At 43.5% G+C, this 19,089-nt stretch overlaps 1 protein-coding gene across 2 annotated transcripts in view; it reads right to left on the bottom strand.

Annotated features, from left to right (window-relative positions):
- Positions 1-671: 671 nt before the first annotated feature.
- MCCC2 (methylcrotonyl-CoA carboxylase subunit 2) overlaps positions 672-19,089 on the bottom strand; it is a 71,065-nt gene continuing 52,647 nt past the window's right edge. The window contains exons 11-17 of one of the 2 annotated variants that reach the window (XM_041766526.1): positions 16,044-16,116; positions 12,606-12,682; positions 11,872-11,938; positions 9,561-9,717; positions 8,592-8,706; positions 5,651-5,736; positions 672-2,763 (exon numbers count right to left, since the gene is read on the bottom strand). In XM_041766526.1, coding sequence (XP_041622460.1) covers positions 2,646-2,763; positions 5,651-5,736; positions 8,592-8,706; positions 9,561-9,717; positions 11,872-11,938; positions 12,606-12,682; positions 16,044-16,116 — 693 coding nt within the window. In that variant the 3' untranslated portion in view covers positions 672-2,645. The remainder of the gene's footprint in view (positions 2,764-5,650; positions 5,737-8,591; positions 8,707-9,560; positions 9,718-11,871; positions 11,939-12,605; positions 12,683-16,043; positions 16,117-19,089) is intronic. The other variant, XM_041766527.1, reaches the window with a different exon arrangement.

Here is a 19,089-nt window from a genome sequence, read left to right as displayed (position 1 = left end):
ACTCTAGTATAATTTCCTATTTTAAAATACGTCACGGTTTTTTTTTTTTAAGATTTTATTTATTCATGAAAGGCAGAGACACAGGCAGAGGGAGAAGCAGGCTCCATGCAGGGAGCCTGATGTGGGACTCGATCCGGGGACCCCAGGATCATGCCCTGGGCTGAAGGCGGCGCTAAACCACTGAGCCACCCAGGCATCCCATGATGTCACTCTGTTGATTCAAAAACTGGCCCCAGAACAGGGAGGCCAGGGGAGAGCGAAGCAGGCCACGCCACAGTGGTGGGTGATGAGAGCAGAGCGCTCCTGAGCAACAGGAGATCACCTCTGCACACATGCACAGGCCAATCTTCTTTATAAAGAGGTCTCAACTGCATTCAGATGGTCTCCACGATGCCTTACTCTCTCCCAAGGCTACACTCTTGAAATGGCTCCCTCTACAGAATGAGGAGCTTTCCAAGGAAAGGGGAGGGGGCGTGGAGCCGCCCACTGCACTGTTCTGTTTAGCAAGTGAAGGAGCAGTCAGGTCCTCTAGTCAGGTCTTCTCGGGGACCTCCTCTGACATCCTTCTGAAAATGCGGCCTGCCCCTGAACTGTGAACATCTGGGCACATCTCAAAAAACCTAAACTGACTTCTGATACACAAATGCTGCCTAAATGGAACATCACACACAATGTTTGAAATATTTTATTAGGAAAGCACCTGATAGTTGCATCAGATCATATAATCACACAATTTTAATGTGGTCTGAAGACATCCATTAAAGTATGGATTTCTCATTCATTCACCATATCATGTAAGCACCTACAAGTGCTAGGGACTGGAGGGGCAGGCGAAGCAGGAGATCCTTGCTCTCAGAGAGCAAGGATCCTTGCTTACATCGTAACAGGAGAGCAATATTAAAGAAATGTTTGTGTTTCTCATAAATACGAAAGACAGAGAGAGTGGCTGGTGTTTTACAAGAGCACATACTGTCTGACCCAGCCCGGGGAGGTCATGGACAAAATGGTAAATGTTTAAGGGGGAAGTAGAATGGTGCAGGCAGACGGATCCTTGCGGGGGAAGGACTCTGTAGGTTCAGGGAATGAGAAGTCCAGAGCAGCTGGAGCACCAAGGGTGAGGAAGAGTCAAAGAGATGAGACAGACGAAGGGACATGATGGCCACAATCCTGGAGACCATGGAGGGTCTCGCATTTCCACCGGGAGCCAGTGAGACATTGAAGCAAGGGGACAGCCTGACCAGACACGCACTTGGAATGAGACTAGCATGGCCACACTACTCTCCCCACGACGGAGAGGCAGTGCAAGCTACAACTGGACACAGACCACTTCTAAAGCCCACCGCGGCGGAGAACAAAAGTGATGGGGAATTCAAGAGACAGGAGGCAAAATCAACAGACTCTGATGATTGAATCTGAGGCTCCTGTAAGACCATCATTGTGCAGAAAACCAGGAGGGGACATACAGGTCTGGAGCTCAGGGAGATGTGTTGAGGCAGGAATCAGGTGCATTCAGGCAGCAACCAAAGCCAGAAAGGGCTAGACCAACCCAGTGAGAATAAACCAAACCATGAGAAACACATATATTTAAGAATGAGCAAAGCGCCGGGGGCTGGGGGAGAGGGAATGGGGAATTACCAATAACAGACTTTCAGCTCGGAATATTGAAAAGTTGTGGAGATGGATGTGGACGATGGTAGTGTAACCGTGTGAATGTTTTCAGGCCACAGAACACCTAAGAGGGTGAAAATGCTGTATTTTATGATACATACATTTTATCACAATTAAAAAAAAAGGATGAGGAGATACTTCCCTGTTATTTTTGTACCTTTTAAAGAATCTGTTCATCTTTTACTAGTGAAAAATCAGGATAAACGGTAAAGGGAGTGTAAGAGAAATCGGTAGAGGAACAGGGCCTGGCAAAGGAGATGAAACAAGAAAGGCCAAAGAGGTTGGTAGAAAACCTAGAGTTACGGTCCGGACGCTAAGGAGAGCACTGCTAGGGGGAAGCATTCCACCGCTCTTAATGGTGCAGAGAGTTCGGTCCAGTAAAACCACGAAAGAACCCACTGGTTTCAGCAACGTGGAAGTCAGCCTTGGGGACGGCTGTTGGCAGTAGAAGCCGAGGAGGAGGAGGAGGATGAAGAGAGAAGCGAGCAAACAGGACCCCGAGCGCAGACAGCAACAAATCTGACTGTTACGGGAAGGAGTGGGATGATGGCTGAAAGGCAAAGTAACAGATGCTTTTAAAAACTGTGTTAAAATCGCATCGTGCACAATCAGCAAAACATTCATTTCAGTGGAAAAGCAACTTTCGGTGAATAATCTCCATCATATCTGCAATTTATAGGTTACAGAACTTTCCCCACTATGCGTGGGTGAGGAAGGGTAACTAAATCATTCTCTTCATTTTATGGGCGGCAAAGGTGAATCACAGAAAAATTTCTCTGGGAAAATTGACAAGGAATTGAAGTTCATCAAATAAATATCTTTACTGATTTTTTTTTAAAAGGTAGAAAAATACAATGTACTGTGTTAAGAAAGCAATTTTACTCTTATAGCCACATGTTGGAGAAGTCTAAAATTTTAAGGCTACTAAGTCTATTAATTTTTGGTACATGTCCAGTGGAAGACGCCGTATGTTCCAGTTACATCCTGAAGATGCCAAAGTCAGTCTTCTGGATTGGTGCGTTGAGGGCTGCACTAAGACTGAGACCCAGGACCAGTCTGGTGTCCACTGGATCAATAATCCCATCATCCCATAGCCTGATAAAAAGAACAAAACACAAGTCATTAGGAATCTATCACCAAATTACCATTTACACAATTTATGCCCAGAGCTGCGGAGGTTATTCCTCAGGTACCATAGGGACCTACTTTGGTGTGCTACATTCTCACGACTGAGGCCACACTCAAAGGAGGAGGAGAGAGAAAGGAAAATGACAGGACTTTCATCCCAGGCCCTTCCAGCATATCAGGGTGAGCTTCTGACTTTGGGAACTGCTTCAAGGAACCTCAAAATAATCCTTGATTTTAAAACATTTTTACTTATTCCAGAAAAATGCCTGTTGTGCCTCTTCTGTCCATACCTGGGTACAAGTTGCCGTGTTCCTGGTGTAACACGGAGAGGCACATGAACCCAGGTAATAATCTTAAACCAAAGTCTCTATTGGGAAAGGTGTATCTCCCCCAAACTCCCAAACTTTTAAGAAACTATGAAAATTACTGAATAGACTCCACTACATTTTCTTAATAAATGACCTTCCGTATATGTTCTTTATTTTTTGCTACAAGAGGAAAACAAGCTGTCGCTTGAAGTTGCTTACAAAAGAAACTCTGAGGTAGGAATGTGTTTGCTTTTCACTGACAACCTCAATTTTATAAAGAAACACGAATGAGAAATACTGCTTTTTAAAGGTCATTAAGTAGGTGGCAGTTTGGCTTTCTTTAAACAAACTGTCTTCGGTATCTGGACAATAGCATCAATTATTAAACCATACTTACATCGACAGGCCATGAATCAAATCTTTGCTCATAAAACATTCATAATAGGGACCCTGAAGTATCAACAGCCCATAAGGAAAGGCCACAGTTGCCATGCATGACCAGGTCGATTGATGACACTCCCTTCTGAAGCCTACAGCAGAATAATACAGCAGGCACAGTGATGCCGGGGCTGCTTCGGGGTGGTCGTTAAAAAGACCGCTCCAGGTAAGAGGGATAAAAGGACCTGATCAAATGCCTGAAAAAGTTCTGATTATAAAAGGAAGTTAGAAAAAAATAAATAAATAAATAAAAGGAAGTTAGCAGAAGAAACCAGGCATGTACATGAAGGATGGAGAGAAACCCAGGTCACAGTAGCCCATCACGGACGAGCTCTCTGAAAAGATGGTTCCAACCCTCTGGTCAGCAGAGCCCAAGCAGACCAGAATTTTATTGAGAAGCTAAGATTTATTCAACCTGACAAAGGTGTCATAAACTGGCTTGAAAATCCTTTCATTTTGAAAGAAAATTGTTGTCCCCATGCCGCCAAGGATTTCCACAGAAGGGTTCAGCATCTTTGGGTTATAGAGGAAAACTTTAGTGTCTGATATTTGTCTCCAAAGATAAATCTACCCAGGCCATTTGCTCTTCTGCCTTGAATACAGTCCATTAAAATAATACTAACGCGGGATCCCTGGGTGGCGCAGCGGTTTGGCGCCTGCCTTTGGCCCGGGGCGCGATCCTGGAGACCCGGGATCGAATCCCATGTCGGGCTCCCGGTGCATGGAGCCTGCTTCTCCCTCTGCCTATGTCTCTGCTTCTCTCTCTCTCACTGTGTGCTTATCATAAATAAATAAAATTAAAAAAAAAATAAAATAAAATACTAACGCAAGTATGAAAATAATAAGGGATTCAGTCTTTCTCAAAAGATGATGTAGCCTGGGTTGAAAAAAAAGATGCACTATTTTTCAAAGTTTAATATTTCAACTGTCCTTGTGAATTTTACTCAAAATCTTCTGCAGAAACAAAAAACTGTAGGCGAGCTTACAATTTATTATTTTCTCTTATACCTTTTTTGGGGTCCATATCTTCTTTGCTTTTACTGACTACTACAGAAGTCTATTTAAGTGATGGTAAAAAGAATGTGTTTAATGTCCCAAAGACTATAAAATACTTTGATCTTAATTAAATGAATCAATGACCTACAACAACAAAATATACCCATAAATTTGCTGGTGAAAATTCATATTAATAGGAAGAGAAATGGGCTTTCTGAAGATGTCAAATGGTGTTATTTTGATTCCGAAACTGATTATACTCTTGAGAATAAGTATGTTCAGCCCTTATGCCCCCAGCGCGAGGAGCAGCACCTGCCACAGACGTTGTGTTCAGATGACTGAAATAAATTTTAATTTATTTTTTCTCTTTCCAGTTTGCCTTCACCAGTAAATGACATAAATCACCGCATAACCCAATTTTAAAAGACACAAATAGTTATATGCTTTATTCCACCTACCCAGGGGATAAAAAGGAAGATAGGAATCTGAGATTATGCCTCAGAATGAAGAACATGAACATTGCTGAAAACAGAGGTCTGAGTGTACACACGCCAGCGAGTCTCCAGCCCGGGCAGGCCACGATCACTGATTACCTTGGTGAGCCATGCAAGAAACAAATAGAACCAAGAGCCACAACAGCATGTGAAGGGATTACTTGGTGTTGACACACAGACCCTGGCCGTGAGTAATCACCTTCTGAATACACACACACCCTTGTCAGCAAGTGCCAACAAGTGTCCAACCATTCTCACATTCAAAATGGAGTAAACACGAAGTAATCAAAAGGGATGGTATGATGGGAATCCACGTGTTTAAGCAAAAATTATAGAAGAATGAATTAAAGGTTTCAGCCTCTGTGGGTCCAGGGACCTCACCTACAAGTGGGATGAGGAAGACGGGTGGGGAGACTGCAGAATCAGTCCAATGGTGGTGGATCCCCAGCCCAGCCCAGGGGAAGGGGTAGTATCTCAGCAGACAGTCCCATGATAGTGGTCACAGTACAAAATTAAATGTGTCCCAACGTTCCTGTCTGGTTCCCATGAAGGCTGGACCAGCCCAACTGCCCAGATCTGTGTAAGGCTGCTGCCCTGAACCCCAGCCCTGGGCCCCACCTTGCACTGGAATAGTAAGGGTTTCCTTCTTCTTCAAACTTCTTAATGATGGGCTCTTTTAAAGCTGCTTTATCAGCACTGGACAACTGAAGAAAAAAAAAAAAAAGGACCATAAGCCATAAGTAAATCCACTGTAATAAAACAACAGACCCACTCAGGAGAACCTCAAGAAAAAAGCGCCAAGCATTTCATGAGTAATCATGTCACAACCAACATCTGCACAGTGACAGATGTGGAGTATAAGAGATGCCCGAACACTCAGGCCCTTACCTGAGACTTGAGAGTCTGGGGCGACATCCCCCTTACCAGACACAACAGCCTGAGACGTTTTAGGGTAAGATTCAAAACCACGGGTATTTAGGCTAGCAGGCTCCAGCAATGGATGTGAATTATACAGCATAGTGAAAGGGCGACCTTACATGTAGCACTTCCTTTTGAAGGTGGACAAATAGGGAATTTTCATTCAAAATAGCCAAATTCAAAGAATTTTAAGGCCTAAAGGGTAAAACATCAACCACAACTTGAATAAACCCAAATAGATGAGAGGTATTTCTCCCTAACTAAAAATTTAGTGGCTTGCTCACCAGTATTGCCAGAAACAAGTGATAATTAATTCAGATGCAAAAATCTTTATGCAAACTAATTTTGAAACCCTAAAATATATTCTATTTCTTTCTTTTTTTTTTTTAGATTTTATTTATTTATTCATGAGAGATACAGAGAGAGAGAGGCAGAGACACAGGCAGAGGGATGCAGGACTCGATCACGGGTCTCCAGGATCACACCCTGGGCCGAAGGCAGATGCTCAACTGCTGAGCCACCCGGGCATCCCCCTAAAAAGTATTTTCAACATAAAAAAGTATTTCACACCAAAAACAAATGAGTTATTTCAATAAATCCAAACTTCTTTCATGTACCTTCATAGTTTAATATCATTAATATGTCAAGAATTTGGAGAGAGAACCACTAAAGTCCTGTACTTTCCTTTCATACATAAAAATAGAACGATTTATATATTGATCTGTCAAAGCAATCAAAGAACTTGTTAGTGAGAGACTAGTGCACTGGGCTATATGGTTTAAAATAACAGGTAGAGAGGCGCCTGGGTGGCTCAGTCCCTTAAGTGTCCAACTCTTGATTTTGGCTTAGGTCAGGATCTCAGGGTCATGAGATGGAGCCCACATCAGGCTCTGCACTCAGCACAGGTCTGCTTGAGACTCTTTGTCCCTCTGCCCTCCCACCACTCACGCTAACACGCTCTCTCTCTAAATGAAATCCTTAGAGATACATGTATCAGGGAGCATTTCATACCCCCCACGAGCCCTAACACACGCACACACGGAAACCTTTCATTTTGCTTGGATACTAGTCGGTACTGAAGTGAGTATGAAACCTCGGGTGAAGCCTGCAGAGTTCCTGCCGCTTGGAGAAGACAACTGAGGAAGTGGGGCACGGATGGGATGCGTTGAGAGAGGCAGAGCCCTGCCCTGCCCTTCTCTTATCCCCACTCTGCAAACTGGACAGTTGACTGGAGGATCCCTCAAGGGAGGAATGACAGTCTTAGAAGGAAAAGCCCTGTCCACGCTATGCCTGTTACGGTAAAACAGCACACCCAAACCATTCCAAAAACACGCATCAACCACCAGAACGTGCGATGCTTGCAGAAGATAGTTTTTAAGTTATAACTCATAAAAATTAATGAAGAGGCACCTGGGTGGTTCCGTAGGTTAAGCCTCCAACTCTTGATTTCAGCTCAGGCCACAATCTCAGGACCATGGGACTGAGCCCCGCACCGGGATTCTCTCCGGCTCTGCCAGGCCACCACTCCTCCCCATCCCCCATTGCACTCATGCACACACGCGCTCTCTCAGAAACAAAACTAATGAACTCGGAACTGCAGAAGGATCTCTGAGACACAAACAAAAGAATCCCCTTTGAAAACCTGCAGTGAAGAATTTGCCTTAATAAATTTTCTTGTTGTTCACTCAACCCCTAGACTGTAATGTGTCAGTCCCCAGGATGTCAGCTCCTCACAGGGGCAGGAACCACATTTTCTCTGAGTCATGTCAATTTTCTAGGGTGATTGGGAGCACGCCGGGCCGTGGAGTGCTCAGTACCTTTTGTCTGATGTTGCTGACAAGACCTAAAAAATAATCCCTTAAAGAGCCTACCATTAACACACAGTTAAACTAAAAGCAGCCGCTTGCTGACCTGCCTGTCATCAAGCTGCCAGTGACCTCTCCGTGATCCTTCATTCATCACATGCGCAGGATAACATCACTCATTTCTCACTTGGAGGACTGAGCCCTCCCACACAAACACACTGTGAGGGAGACACTGAAACAACAAAATCCCACTCCTCTCAGTCATAAAATCAAAGGTGTAAGTCACATTTATTTAAGTCTCACTAACTGCAAACGACTCAGAGTCAAACTATGCCTCGGGTGCTCACAGGCAGGGTTTCTCAAGTGTTTTCTTGGAAATTCTGAAAAAATTACATGAAGGGACCTCAAAGACGGTGGCTCTGCGAAGAGAGACAGAGCATATGTAAGTCACACTGCTCAAGGTCAGCATCTTCTAACAATTTTTTTAAAATTTTTATTTATTTTAATTTTATTTATTTAGGATAGGCAAACAGAGAGAGAGAGAGAGAGAGAGAGAGAGAGGCAGAGACACAGGCAGAGGGAGAAGCAGGCTCCATGCACCAGGAGCCTGACGTGGGATTCGATCCCGGGTCCCCAGGACCGCACCCTGGGCCAAAGGCAGGCGCTAAACCGCTGCGCCACCCAGGGATCCCAAGGTCAGCATCTTCTAAAGGAAGCCAGGCTCTGGAGTGAGACCCTCACCCCTGAACACGGGGGGTTCCGGGCACGCGCCCCCGGCCGCGAGAGCACTCAGTGCTAAGGGCCAAACCCAGACAAGAAGGAGAAGTGGCATTTACCTGTTTCCCTCTGAGTGCTCTCTGGTTCTCTGCTACTGTGGCCAACACATTGGCCGCCTGCTCTCCTCCCATCACTGAGATGCGAGCGTTTGGCCACAGGTAGAGGAATCTTGGGCTGTGGGGGGACAGAAGAAAAAACTATCAGATTAATTCACGGAGGTTTGCACAGGCTTGTGTTTACTTCTAAATGAGTGGTTCTTTTTATCTAGCTGGACATTACAAGGGGATCAAAAAACAAAAACACACCCAAGCCTGGAACCCACCCCAGGCTCATCTCCAGAGGTGCGGCCTCAATATAGTGGGATTTCTACATTCTCTAGGTGATTGCGCTGTCTGCTTTGATAAATTTCATTTTCTCATTTTATCTCAATTTACTGAGCATAAAGACATTCAAATTATCCCCTTGTTATCTGCAGTCATGTCCTGTTTTCCATTTCTGATAAAAAGAATAAATAAAGCCTTTCTGTTTTATTTTTTTAGTTTTACTGAGAGATTGCCAAATTTGTTAACCTTTATAAACACGACAACTCTGGGCCTGATTGTTCTATCTTAATAACATCTTGTTTTCTATTTTTCTTGCATTTAATATGCTGTTCTTTGAACTTCCTGAGCTGGCTGCCTGGCTTATTGATTTCCAGCCTTCCTTCTTTTCCAATATATATACTTATGTCTACTACACACCCACCACAAAGCAAGACTTCAGCTGCATCACACGAGTTATGATATGTAGTATTGTCATTAGCAGCCATTTCAAAATATTTCCTGATTCCTGTTGTGGATTTCTTCCAAGTAGCACATTTAGCCTGAAAATTTCATCTCACCCCTCCAGATGATACCAATTATTGTATAACCGATCAAGATCTGGGAATGTCATTCTGTGTTTCAAATAAACTGGTAACAAACTGACCATTTATACTTATGCTTGAGGTGTGATTCATTCTTTCAGAGAAGACCATGACAACCACCAACCTATATGCTCTGCCACACATCCCGTAGTTTCCAGCCCCGTAAGACCCTCCAATGATGACAGTTATCTTGGGCACGTTGGCACAGGCCACAGCGGCCACCATCTTGGCACCATCCTTGGCAATTCCTTCAGCTTCATAGTCTCTACCAACCATAAATCCTAAGAGAGACAAAGGAAAAGAGACTTATCCTCAACAAATTGTCTCAGCACAGGGGCTTGGTGATCAAAGAATGTGACAGGACAAGCCGAAGACCAAGGCCCGCGGCAAGCCCTGCTCTGAGGCCTGGTGCTCACGGGCCTGCTTCAGTACAGACGCTGCTCCTTCTGGAGTGCTGCCTTAAAACTTTAATGTTTCAGAGACACTAAGAGCCTCTGCCAGGGGCTCCACCACCAGGTACAAGAATTTTTCACAATGACAAGGTTCCTCTACTTCCTCAAGCTCCCGACTCTGCTGAAGCTGCTCTGTGGCCGCATTGGGCCTTCTGGGTCTTGGGCACGTTCCTCCTCCCCTCGCAATACCCCAATCAGACTCACTCGTTATGGGACACCTGTACAAGCTGCGGAAACCACCATACTGACGGGACAGCCCTCGCCCTCGCCGGGCCCGACGTGCTTCCCTGTGGCCCCTCTGAGCAGGGCTCTCACTAGAGCTCACAGCTTCTCTTTCCGCCTTGTCTTGACTCCCTGAAACATTGCACTGAGGAGGGCACTTGATGGGATGAGCACTGGATGTTATACTACATGTCGGCAAATTGAATTAAAAAAAAAAAAAAAAAGCAGAAAGCCACCTTAAACACTAGCTATCTTCAAGCTCTCATCCCTCACCCGGCAGCCCACAGCCTCTCTGTTCTCTGCGGAGGATTTTGCCTCCAAGAAGACAGTGCCACCTCCCTTGTCTTTCTTCAACCCTTCCCAGTGTTAAAAACACCACAATCGAGCTCCCTTCCTTCCTCTACTCCCATCTCTGGAAGGAAGCAGAGTTACTCAAACACTGTCGCTGAGCCCTCTTCTCTCCTCTCGGGGTGTTCTTATCTCTTCCCACAGCTTTAAGTAACATCTACACATTCTGAGGTTGCCTACATTTTCACCTTGCAGCTGACACACATTTTCTGTGCTCAAGATTTATTCAACTGTCCTCTGCATACATAGCTCCGTGAATGTCACACAAGTCTCTCAAATGCAAGGTTGCAGAATCAAACTCAACCTCTGTTCTCTGCCCCCAGCGAACTGAAAAACCACAATGTAAGTGTATCTTCCAAGAAGATAATTAATTTACTGTTGGTTAATAAACCATGAACCATTATAAGAAACGAGGCTCCTGGACTAGTGAAGCCTCAGAATCCTTTTTATCTGCCCTTTAATAAGGTTTGGCACCTAAGGCCCCCTCAGGCTGCTGTCTGGATATGACGCCTCTCAAAACTCATCTAACCAAGTAGCATAAACTTAAGAGCAGCACCAGACGGTTTAAAGCCCTGCTAACTGCTATGAGCCACTCTTTTTTGTTGTTGTTGGTTTTTTTTGGTGAAGGCTTCCCTGATTCTAACAAGTAATTAAGAGCCCTCCTTCCTTTGAGCCTGAGATAACTATGGATCACTTAGAAGATGGGGGGCAGGGGGGGTCAGCTAACCAATTATCTAACTGCAACATACAATACAAATAGTAGAACAAGAGAATTCTGGGGAAAAAGAAATCTACAACCATAAGAAACCTTCAAGATCGTTTCATGCACCCCATTAAGATCATGTGTGAAACATGAAATCCAGAGAGGTGATATTGATCATACCATTCTCTGGAGGCTAAACTCAAATCCCCAGACTGTTGTTCAGGATGGGCGTAGACCTTTTATAATATGTCACTTCGGGCAGAATTAACTACACAATAAACAATGAGGGAAAGGGGGAGCCACAGCATGTGCTTGAAATCCTTTTGGGAAAAAAAGTGCTAGGAAAGAGCTGGGTCAGAAAATATTTTCTGGCAGTGAGATCAGAGAACGTTCCCGGCGGAGAACAGAGCCCTGCTGCTGCTGCTACTGCTGCTGCTGGAGGGACAGGTATACGTGTGGAGGGGTGAAGGGAGGCCACCAGACTGTATGACGTGGAACTCGGAAACTGCTTTATCCAAATATGGATAAACTTCTCATATATTTGATTCATGAAGTGTTAACCCTGAAAGAGACTCTATGAAAAGTATCCAATAGACCTTTTTGTTATGACAGAACCATCCTGGGTCTACACGGTCCAATACTGGAGTCAGACCGCATGCACAGTGCAGCTCTGGGATAACGCAACAAAACTGATTAAGCTATTGTCTTACCAGTGATGTTTTGAAGGAACAGCAGAGGAATATTCCTTTGGCAGCATACCTGGATGAAGTGAGCCCCCTGTAAGCACATGAGATCATCTTTTTAAAGGAGTTAACAAACCTGCATCCAAGCATGCACCCTGCAAACATCATACTTGGGTCAACAATAACAGAGTCCCCTGTGCTTGACTAGTAGCAATATGACCACGCAGACCCACCGTCAGTGGCACGTGTGACCCTGGTGTACTGCGCTTGTTTTGCAGTCTCCTGTGTGATCACTGGCACACAGCTGCAGGAACAAGGTCAATCGCTAGTGTTCTGAACAGGTTGCAACTAAAACCCAAAGAACTAAGAGAAGAACTGCTCATCCGTGGGAGCTACGAGGCAATTCTTTAGTTTTCCACTTCAAATCTCCACAGTATTCTTAGAGCCTAAGGATGTGTGCATGTCATCCGCAGCACTTGTAACTCAAGGATCTCATAAGAACTTTCCTAAGACATTTGATTTTTTAAATAGTGCTTTAGATAAAACAGGTTAATATAAATGTCTGTAAGAACTGTTTCAAACACTAACACACACACGTCCACATGCACATTCACACAGTGTTCAGCCTACTAAGGCATTTGGTTAAATGTTTTAAAGCTTTTAGGCCATAAACTTTCATTCATTACTTGACCTTCAAAAGTTAATTATGTTTCAATTAAAACAGAAAATCTTGCAACACGTTTAACATTAACAGTACTTGCCTTTTTTGCCGATTCAGAAAAGAGAACTCCATTATTTCCGATGATACCTATGGGGTATCCAAATATTCTAGCAAATCCTCAAAAGAAAATTGAAAAAAATATTTATTTTTTCTGAGGGCTTTTAATACACAGCTGACAGACATGTTTATGCTTCCTTAATTTCAAATCAAAGTTTAAAATGTAGAGATCATATCTAGGGTACAGAACAGCTCCTGTCACAGTTTCTTATTTCTAAGGCCCTGGAGTCTAGGTTTTTTGCTTCCTTGGATGTGTCACAGGTAAGGCTATCACTTGTCTGACTGGCTGGTTTGGTTAGATGATGGGATTAGGGTGTTGCCCATTCATGGAACGTATGTCAGAGTGTCCACTCAGTCCCAGACGGAGGCTATTCTGGAATGCAATGGATCCCAGACGGAGGGGCCCTTCAAGGCCCACATTCAGAGCTCTCCTCCAGTTTCAGGTAAGTGGCTTGCTTGAAAATGCCTGTGGCGATGACACACACTTGTGGTAAAAGGGATAAAGCCAGCAAAGACAGACTTGCTTTTAAAAGCGGGAACACAGGGCAGCCCCAGTGGCGCAGCGGTTTGGCGCCGCCTGCGGCCTGGGGTGTGATCCTGGAGACCCTGGATCGAGTCCCACATCGGGTTCCCTGCATGGAGCCTGCTTCTCCCTCTGCCTGTGTCTCTGCCTCTCTCTCTCTCTGTGTCCATGAATAAATAAATAAAATCTTAAAAAAAAAAAAAAAAGCAGGAACACAGTCAAGCCCAGAGGGTCATGAGTTTCAAGTAAAAAAATGGCTAAGCTTAGAAGAATGAATGTCACTCCCAGACCCATCGCTGCTGCAAACAGCAGCCCATTCGCTGCCCATTCGCACAGACACACGGAGTAAGGGAGAAGGAAAGGAAGGGAACTGGGGACGCCTGGGGGGCTCAGTGGTTGAGTGTCTGCCTTTAGCTCAGGGTGCGATCCTGGGATCTGGGATCGAGTCCCACATCGGGCTCCCTGCAAGGAGCCTCCTTCTCCCTCTCTCTATCTCTCATGAATAAATAAACAAAAATCTAAAATAAAATAAAAAAAAAAAAAAAAGGAAGGGAACCAGTAGTCAGTATGTGAGGGAGACACTCTGAGGCGATTTCAGGAGGTTTTGTGAACCTGAACACTGTGGCTAGAGAGATCTTGAATTTCAACAAGCCTCTTTAGGACTCTAGGTAGGTGTCAAATACTTGGAAGCCAAGGTCCAAGAAGGCACGCAACCAAAGGGCCCAGAACCGGGCTCTGTCTTCAAGCTCAGGAGGCCCAGGCCGCCACTGACACATGTGTGATACGTGACACAAAGCAGGAGCTCAAAAAATTGCTGAAGAAGAATTAATGGGCAAGAGAGAATGTCAATCTACTGATGCACCAGAAACACTGAGTCGTTAAAAATGTGTTTTCTTTCTTTATTCTGGCCTTGTCTTGGTTTTCTTGGTCTTTCTGTCCTAAAATCCCAACCAAAAGCCAACGCTGTCCATCTTAGACAGCAATGCCACTCACGGAGGCAACAAAGAGGGGTGACGATCCCCCAAAGTCTAGCCATCCACTCTGACTTCCCTCATCCCACAAAAACAGTGAGGAATCTTGCACCCGTCCTGGCAGTGTGGTAACTGCCCCTAAAGTGTTACTGCCCTGTGAGCTGTCTAGACTTTTAACCTCAGCCTGGACTAGGATCTCCAGGCACAGGGCCTGCTAAGGAGGAAACATGCCCCACTATATCAGGGACATGGAGGAAGTACCTTTACCAAACTCCTTCGGGCCAAAAAGGAAAGCAGAATGTCCAAGAAACTACTAGGGCCTATGTGAGGTAAGTGCAGAGGCAGGAGGAAACTTCACAGCTGCCAGACATACCTGATCCTCAGAAAATCCATTCTTCTCCCTCCCTGCCAATACTTGCTCCTCTCACCACCCCCTGCGCCCCTCTTCTCCACCTCACGCCTCTTCCCTTTCTCCGATCTTATCTGAACTCCAGCACAGTCAAGGAGGGACACAGGCGCCACGTATATCCTTAGTACTCTAGGGGACAAAGGTACCACAAGTCTGTCAGCAAGTCTGGGGCAAATTCATAAAAACAGACAGCAAAGACAGCCCCACCCATCTTTGGGAAAGAAGCAGAAACAGCTCTGACTTGTTTCCAACTGCTGCACGATGAGGGTTACGTCCTGAACTGTTTGGTCACAAATCCTGACTATGTATCAAACAAAAAGCTTTTAATCACTTAAACACCTCAAATACAAAAACATAAATTCCACTCCCAGTGTGAAGCCTTTTGTTGTTCATAAATCAGACCAGGAGAAAGTGCTGTGATTTATCCTTAAGCCTCAACGTATATTTGCAATTTGGATGTTTTGTAGGTTTTTTTTCCTCTGATATGTTGTCTCCAGGTTACTTACTACATTTTCTAGCTTTCATAAGACCTAATAAGATTCACAAAATTCATTTTGCCATTTGGCCAAGATAGATTATTATGGGCCTAGCATCAGTTTCAAATACCTTTCTTTAAAAGCCTACAAACTCAACACTTTAGATGAATGAACTTTTTATAAACTTTTAAAAACGTTTTGTTTTTTCAGATTTGGTTTTCTGTCCTATATTCTCAATCTAGTGTTTACATGGTTCACTGTTAGACCTACATAGAGGTTATGGGAAGGTGTAGCTCACTTTACATCCCTCTAGGAAGCTTATATCATATCACATAAAATCTGCTAGAAGAATTAAAGACTAAAGAACCAAGGAAACAGTGCTGAAATTTTCAAAAATACTACAAATTATCCAGAGAAACAAAAAGAACTACAATTATTTCTGCTAATTTTACTGTGATAAGAAGCTTTTTTTTTTCTTTTTAAGAGGAGAGAGAAGTGGGGCGAGGGGCAGATAGAGAGGGAGGAAAAGAATCTTACGCAAGCTCTATGCCCAGTAGAGCCTGATGTGGGGCTCCATCTCACAACCGTGAGATCATGACCTCAGCCAAAATCAAGAGTTGGATGCTTAACCGACTAAGCCACCCAGGGCCCCCCAATAAGCTTTCTATACAGTGAATGCCAAGCCCCAGACAAGGTCCAATCCCACAGCATCTAGCTGTCATCATCATAAACCCTCTCGATCTATGAAACCATTGAGCTACACATAACCTTCACAAAACAACTCCTTCTGAATAAGGACCCACACACTTGTGCTGCTCTAAATAACAAAGCTCACGCCAAGTACATCAATACCTTGAGACAAGAGATCACCTATTCTCAAAGCCATAGAAAATGTTCAGGGTACTTCGCTGGCTCAGTCGGTGGAACATATGACTCTTAATTGCAGGGTTGTGAGGTCAAGCCCAACTTTGGGGATAGAGATTATTTACAAATAAAATCTTTAAAAAAAAAAAATGTTATTTTCAACTCTTTTCCTTTATACCTGTAACTAATGTGTCTCCATATAAGGCTTTGAACTCGTTGAATCTGCTTCCATCCACGATTCTAGCAATGACCTGAGAAGAAAAATAACAATGTCCCTGAAAGGTCATATTACAAAAAGATTTTTACATTAAGACATTCATAAGGAAAACAAGTTCCCTGTTAAGTTGTCACTCTCACAGAATTTTACCCTACACAGCAAGTCTTCTCTCTAGAATTTCACTTTATACATGAGGTTAATCCTCTCAAGTCACTCTGGGCCCTGGTTTTACACTGCCCTCTAAGAGCCACAGAACCATGTAACATACCAGAAAAGCAGAGAGACTATAAGGGCTGGAAGGTAGACTCACAGCTTCAGGAACTACTAAAAAATATTAGCTAAGGGTCAGGGATTCAATCATAAAGCAAGGTATAGGCTTAGAGTGAGGAGATTTAGCCTCCAAATGAAGGGATCACACAGGATTTGCGGTCCTAGAGAGAGTCTCAGTTCTCACTTCTGCAAAGGTGGGACAAAGTTGTAAGGATGTGATGAATCTAAAAAGATAATGCTGAGATGAAGACCCAGCTCTGACACCCAGGTCTACTGCTGAGAAACTAGAGTCATAGGCTGATTCCCTAAAATCCTCTAAGCCTCAGTTTTTTCATCTAGTTAAAAAAAAAGGTAAGGGGAACCCTCTTACAATGTTGGTAGGAATGCAAACTGATACAGCCACTCTAAAAAACAGTATGGAGGTTCCTCAAAAAGTTAGAAATGAACTATCCTATGACCCAGCAATTGCATTACTAGGTATTTACCCAAAGGATACAAAAATACTGACTCGAAGGAATACGTGCACTCTGGTGTTTATAGCAACATTATCTACAATAGCCAAACTATGGAGAGAGCCCAAATGGCCACTGACTGATGAATGGATAAAGAAGATGTGGTATGCACATAAAAACTTAAAAAGTTAAAAAAAAAAAAAAAAAGGATCATACTTTAAAAAGTGCTAACTAAAGCACACCACCCGGCCCTCACTGAAAAGTAGCTATTATTATTAAGGCTTCAATGAGGGTTCCTTGATTCTGTATCTGATATACTTGAAGGACCATCCACATATATACATATTTAATCTAAAAGGAGTAATTACTAAACAGTTTATCCTTGGGACTCATCATATACATCAGGACTATTTCAAAGAGTTCCAAACATATTCCAGATTTGTTCAGAAACTATTTTTGATGATACACACCATTTTCTATTTAGTTCAAACTTCCTTTTTCCTGTTAACCCCATCAAAGCCTTGTTTTGTAACATTCAAAGGCTGAATGATGAATGAATACTTCCCAACATCATTCTTTCCAAAAAGCAAGAGCTTACCTGGAATTATTTTTTATTTTCTAAAAGATTCGATAATGTAACAGGAATGTAAGTTATCTGTTCTAAACACTATGTATTTCCAAAATTGTACCTTCTAAAACACAATCAACAAATAACAACTACCATTCTTTCACACAAAAATAAATAATAAAGCCACTCAAAGAGCACAGCAATCTAGGGCCACTTAGTATGAAACTATCTTCTATTTGCTATAGGATGACCACCACCCAGCCACATATGATACATTAACTCGTCTTCACAAAGACTCAAACTTCAGGGAACAGACATAGCATTTGGTACTATACCTATTTCTAGAAGTGGAAAGCAATGCTCAGAGAGGTCCCATCCAGAACCACTGCCTAGGGAAACAAGGACTACAAGCCAGGTTTTTGAATGAACATCACAGTTCTAGCTCCATAGTAAGACCTCCATACAAGGCTTATTTGCAATTATAGAAAAACATAGGGGATCCCTGGGTGGCTCAGCGGTTTAGCGCCTGCCTTTGGCCCGGGGCGCGATCCTGGAGTCCCGGGATCGAGTCCCACATCAGGCTCCCTGCATGGAGCCTGCTTCTCCCTCCCCCTGTTTCTCTGCCTCTCTCTCTCTCTCTCTCTCTATGTCTATCATAAACAAATCTTTTAAAAAAAAGAAAAACATAGCATATTATCATCACAATGATATGCTGAATATGAATCAGCAAAAGGTAGAAAGTCTAGGATACTATTTAAGAAGGTAAAAGTCTAGGGGCACCTGGTGACTCAGTCAGTCCTGGGATGGAGCCCCAGGTTGTCAGACTCCCTGCTCAGCAGGGGGTCTGCTTCTCCCTTTTCCTCTGTCCCTCCCCTTTGCTTGTGCTCTCTCCTCCTCTCTCTCTCTAATAAATAAATAAAAGAAAAAGAAAAAAGAAAGAAAAGGAGAAGAAAAGAAAAGGTGGGCACCTAGGTGGCTCAGTGGTTGAGCATCTGCCTTTGGCTCAGGTCCTGATCCCAGCGTCTAGGGATGAAGTCCCACATCAGGCTCCCCACAGGGAGCCTGCTTCTCCCTCTGCCTATGTCTCTGTCTCTCTCTGTATTTCTCAGGAATAAATAAATAAAATCTTTAAAAAAAAAAAAAGAACAAAGAAAAGGTAAAAAGTCTATCTTTATAAAAAGACCTCCATGTAAATGAAATGGAACTACCATAAAGGCATGGATTTGCATCTGCTTTACTTATTTCTGTACCCCTGGTGTCTCAGACAATACCTTCACAGAACAAGCATTCAATAAATACTGTCGAATAAATGGAAAAAAGTGGTTATGCTTGATTGGATGAACTCTTAGCCATCTAGAAAACCTGGCTATCTGCAACAACTCATTTTTCAAGCACTTTGGATTGTAAGTACCAAACTCTCTATGCCTGTAATTAACTGAAGAGGCAAGCTAAAATCCTAATTCTATAGCTTGCAATTAACTAAGTCACCTTCCTAAAGTGAAATACCAGCTGGAGTTCCATAAAAATCCAGGATGTTAAGAACCCACAATATAGGGGTATTGCCTAAAATAAATGTGCACATTCACAGGTGGGATATTACATTCATCAATTTGTTCAAAAAAATATTTACTGAGTGCCTACCGTGTCACCAGGTATTATTATAGCAAATAAGACCTAGTCATGGTAAAAGGCTTCATGAAGAACTTTTAAATATTAG

This window comes from Vulpes lagopus, chromosome 8, assembly GCF_018345385.1.
Source record: "Vulpes lagopus strain Blue_001 chromosome 8, ASM1834538v1, whole genome shotgun sequence".
NCBI lineage: Eukaryota > Metazoa > Chordata > Mammalia > Carnivora > Canidae > Vulpes > Vulpes lagopus.
Note: the sequence above shows the minus strand (reverse complement) of the source record. Positions and strands in the feature narration are given on the sequence as shown.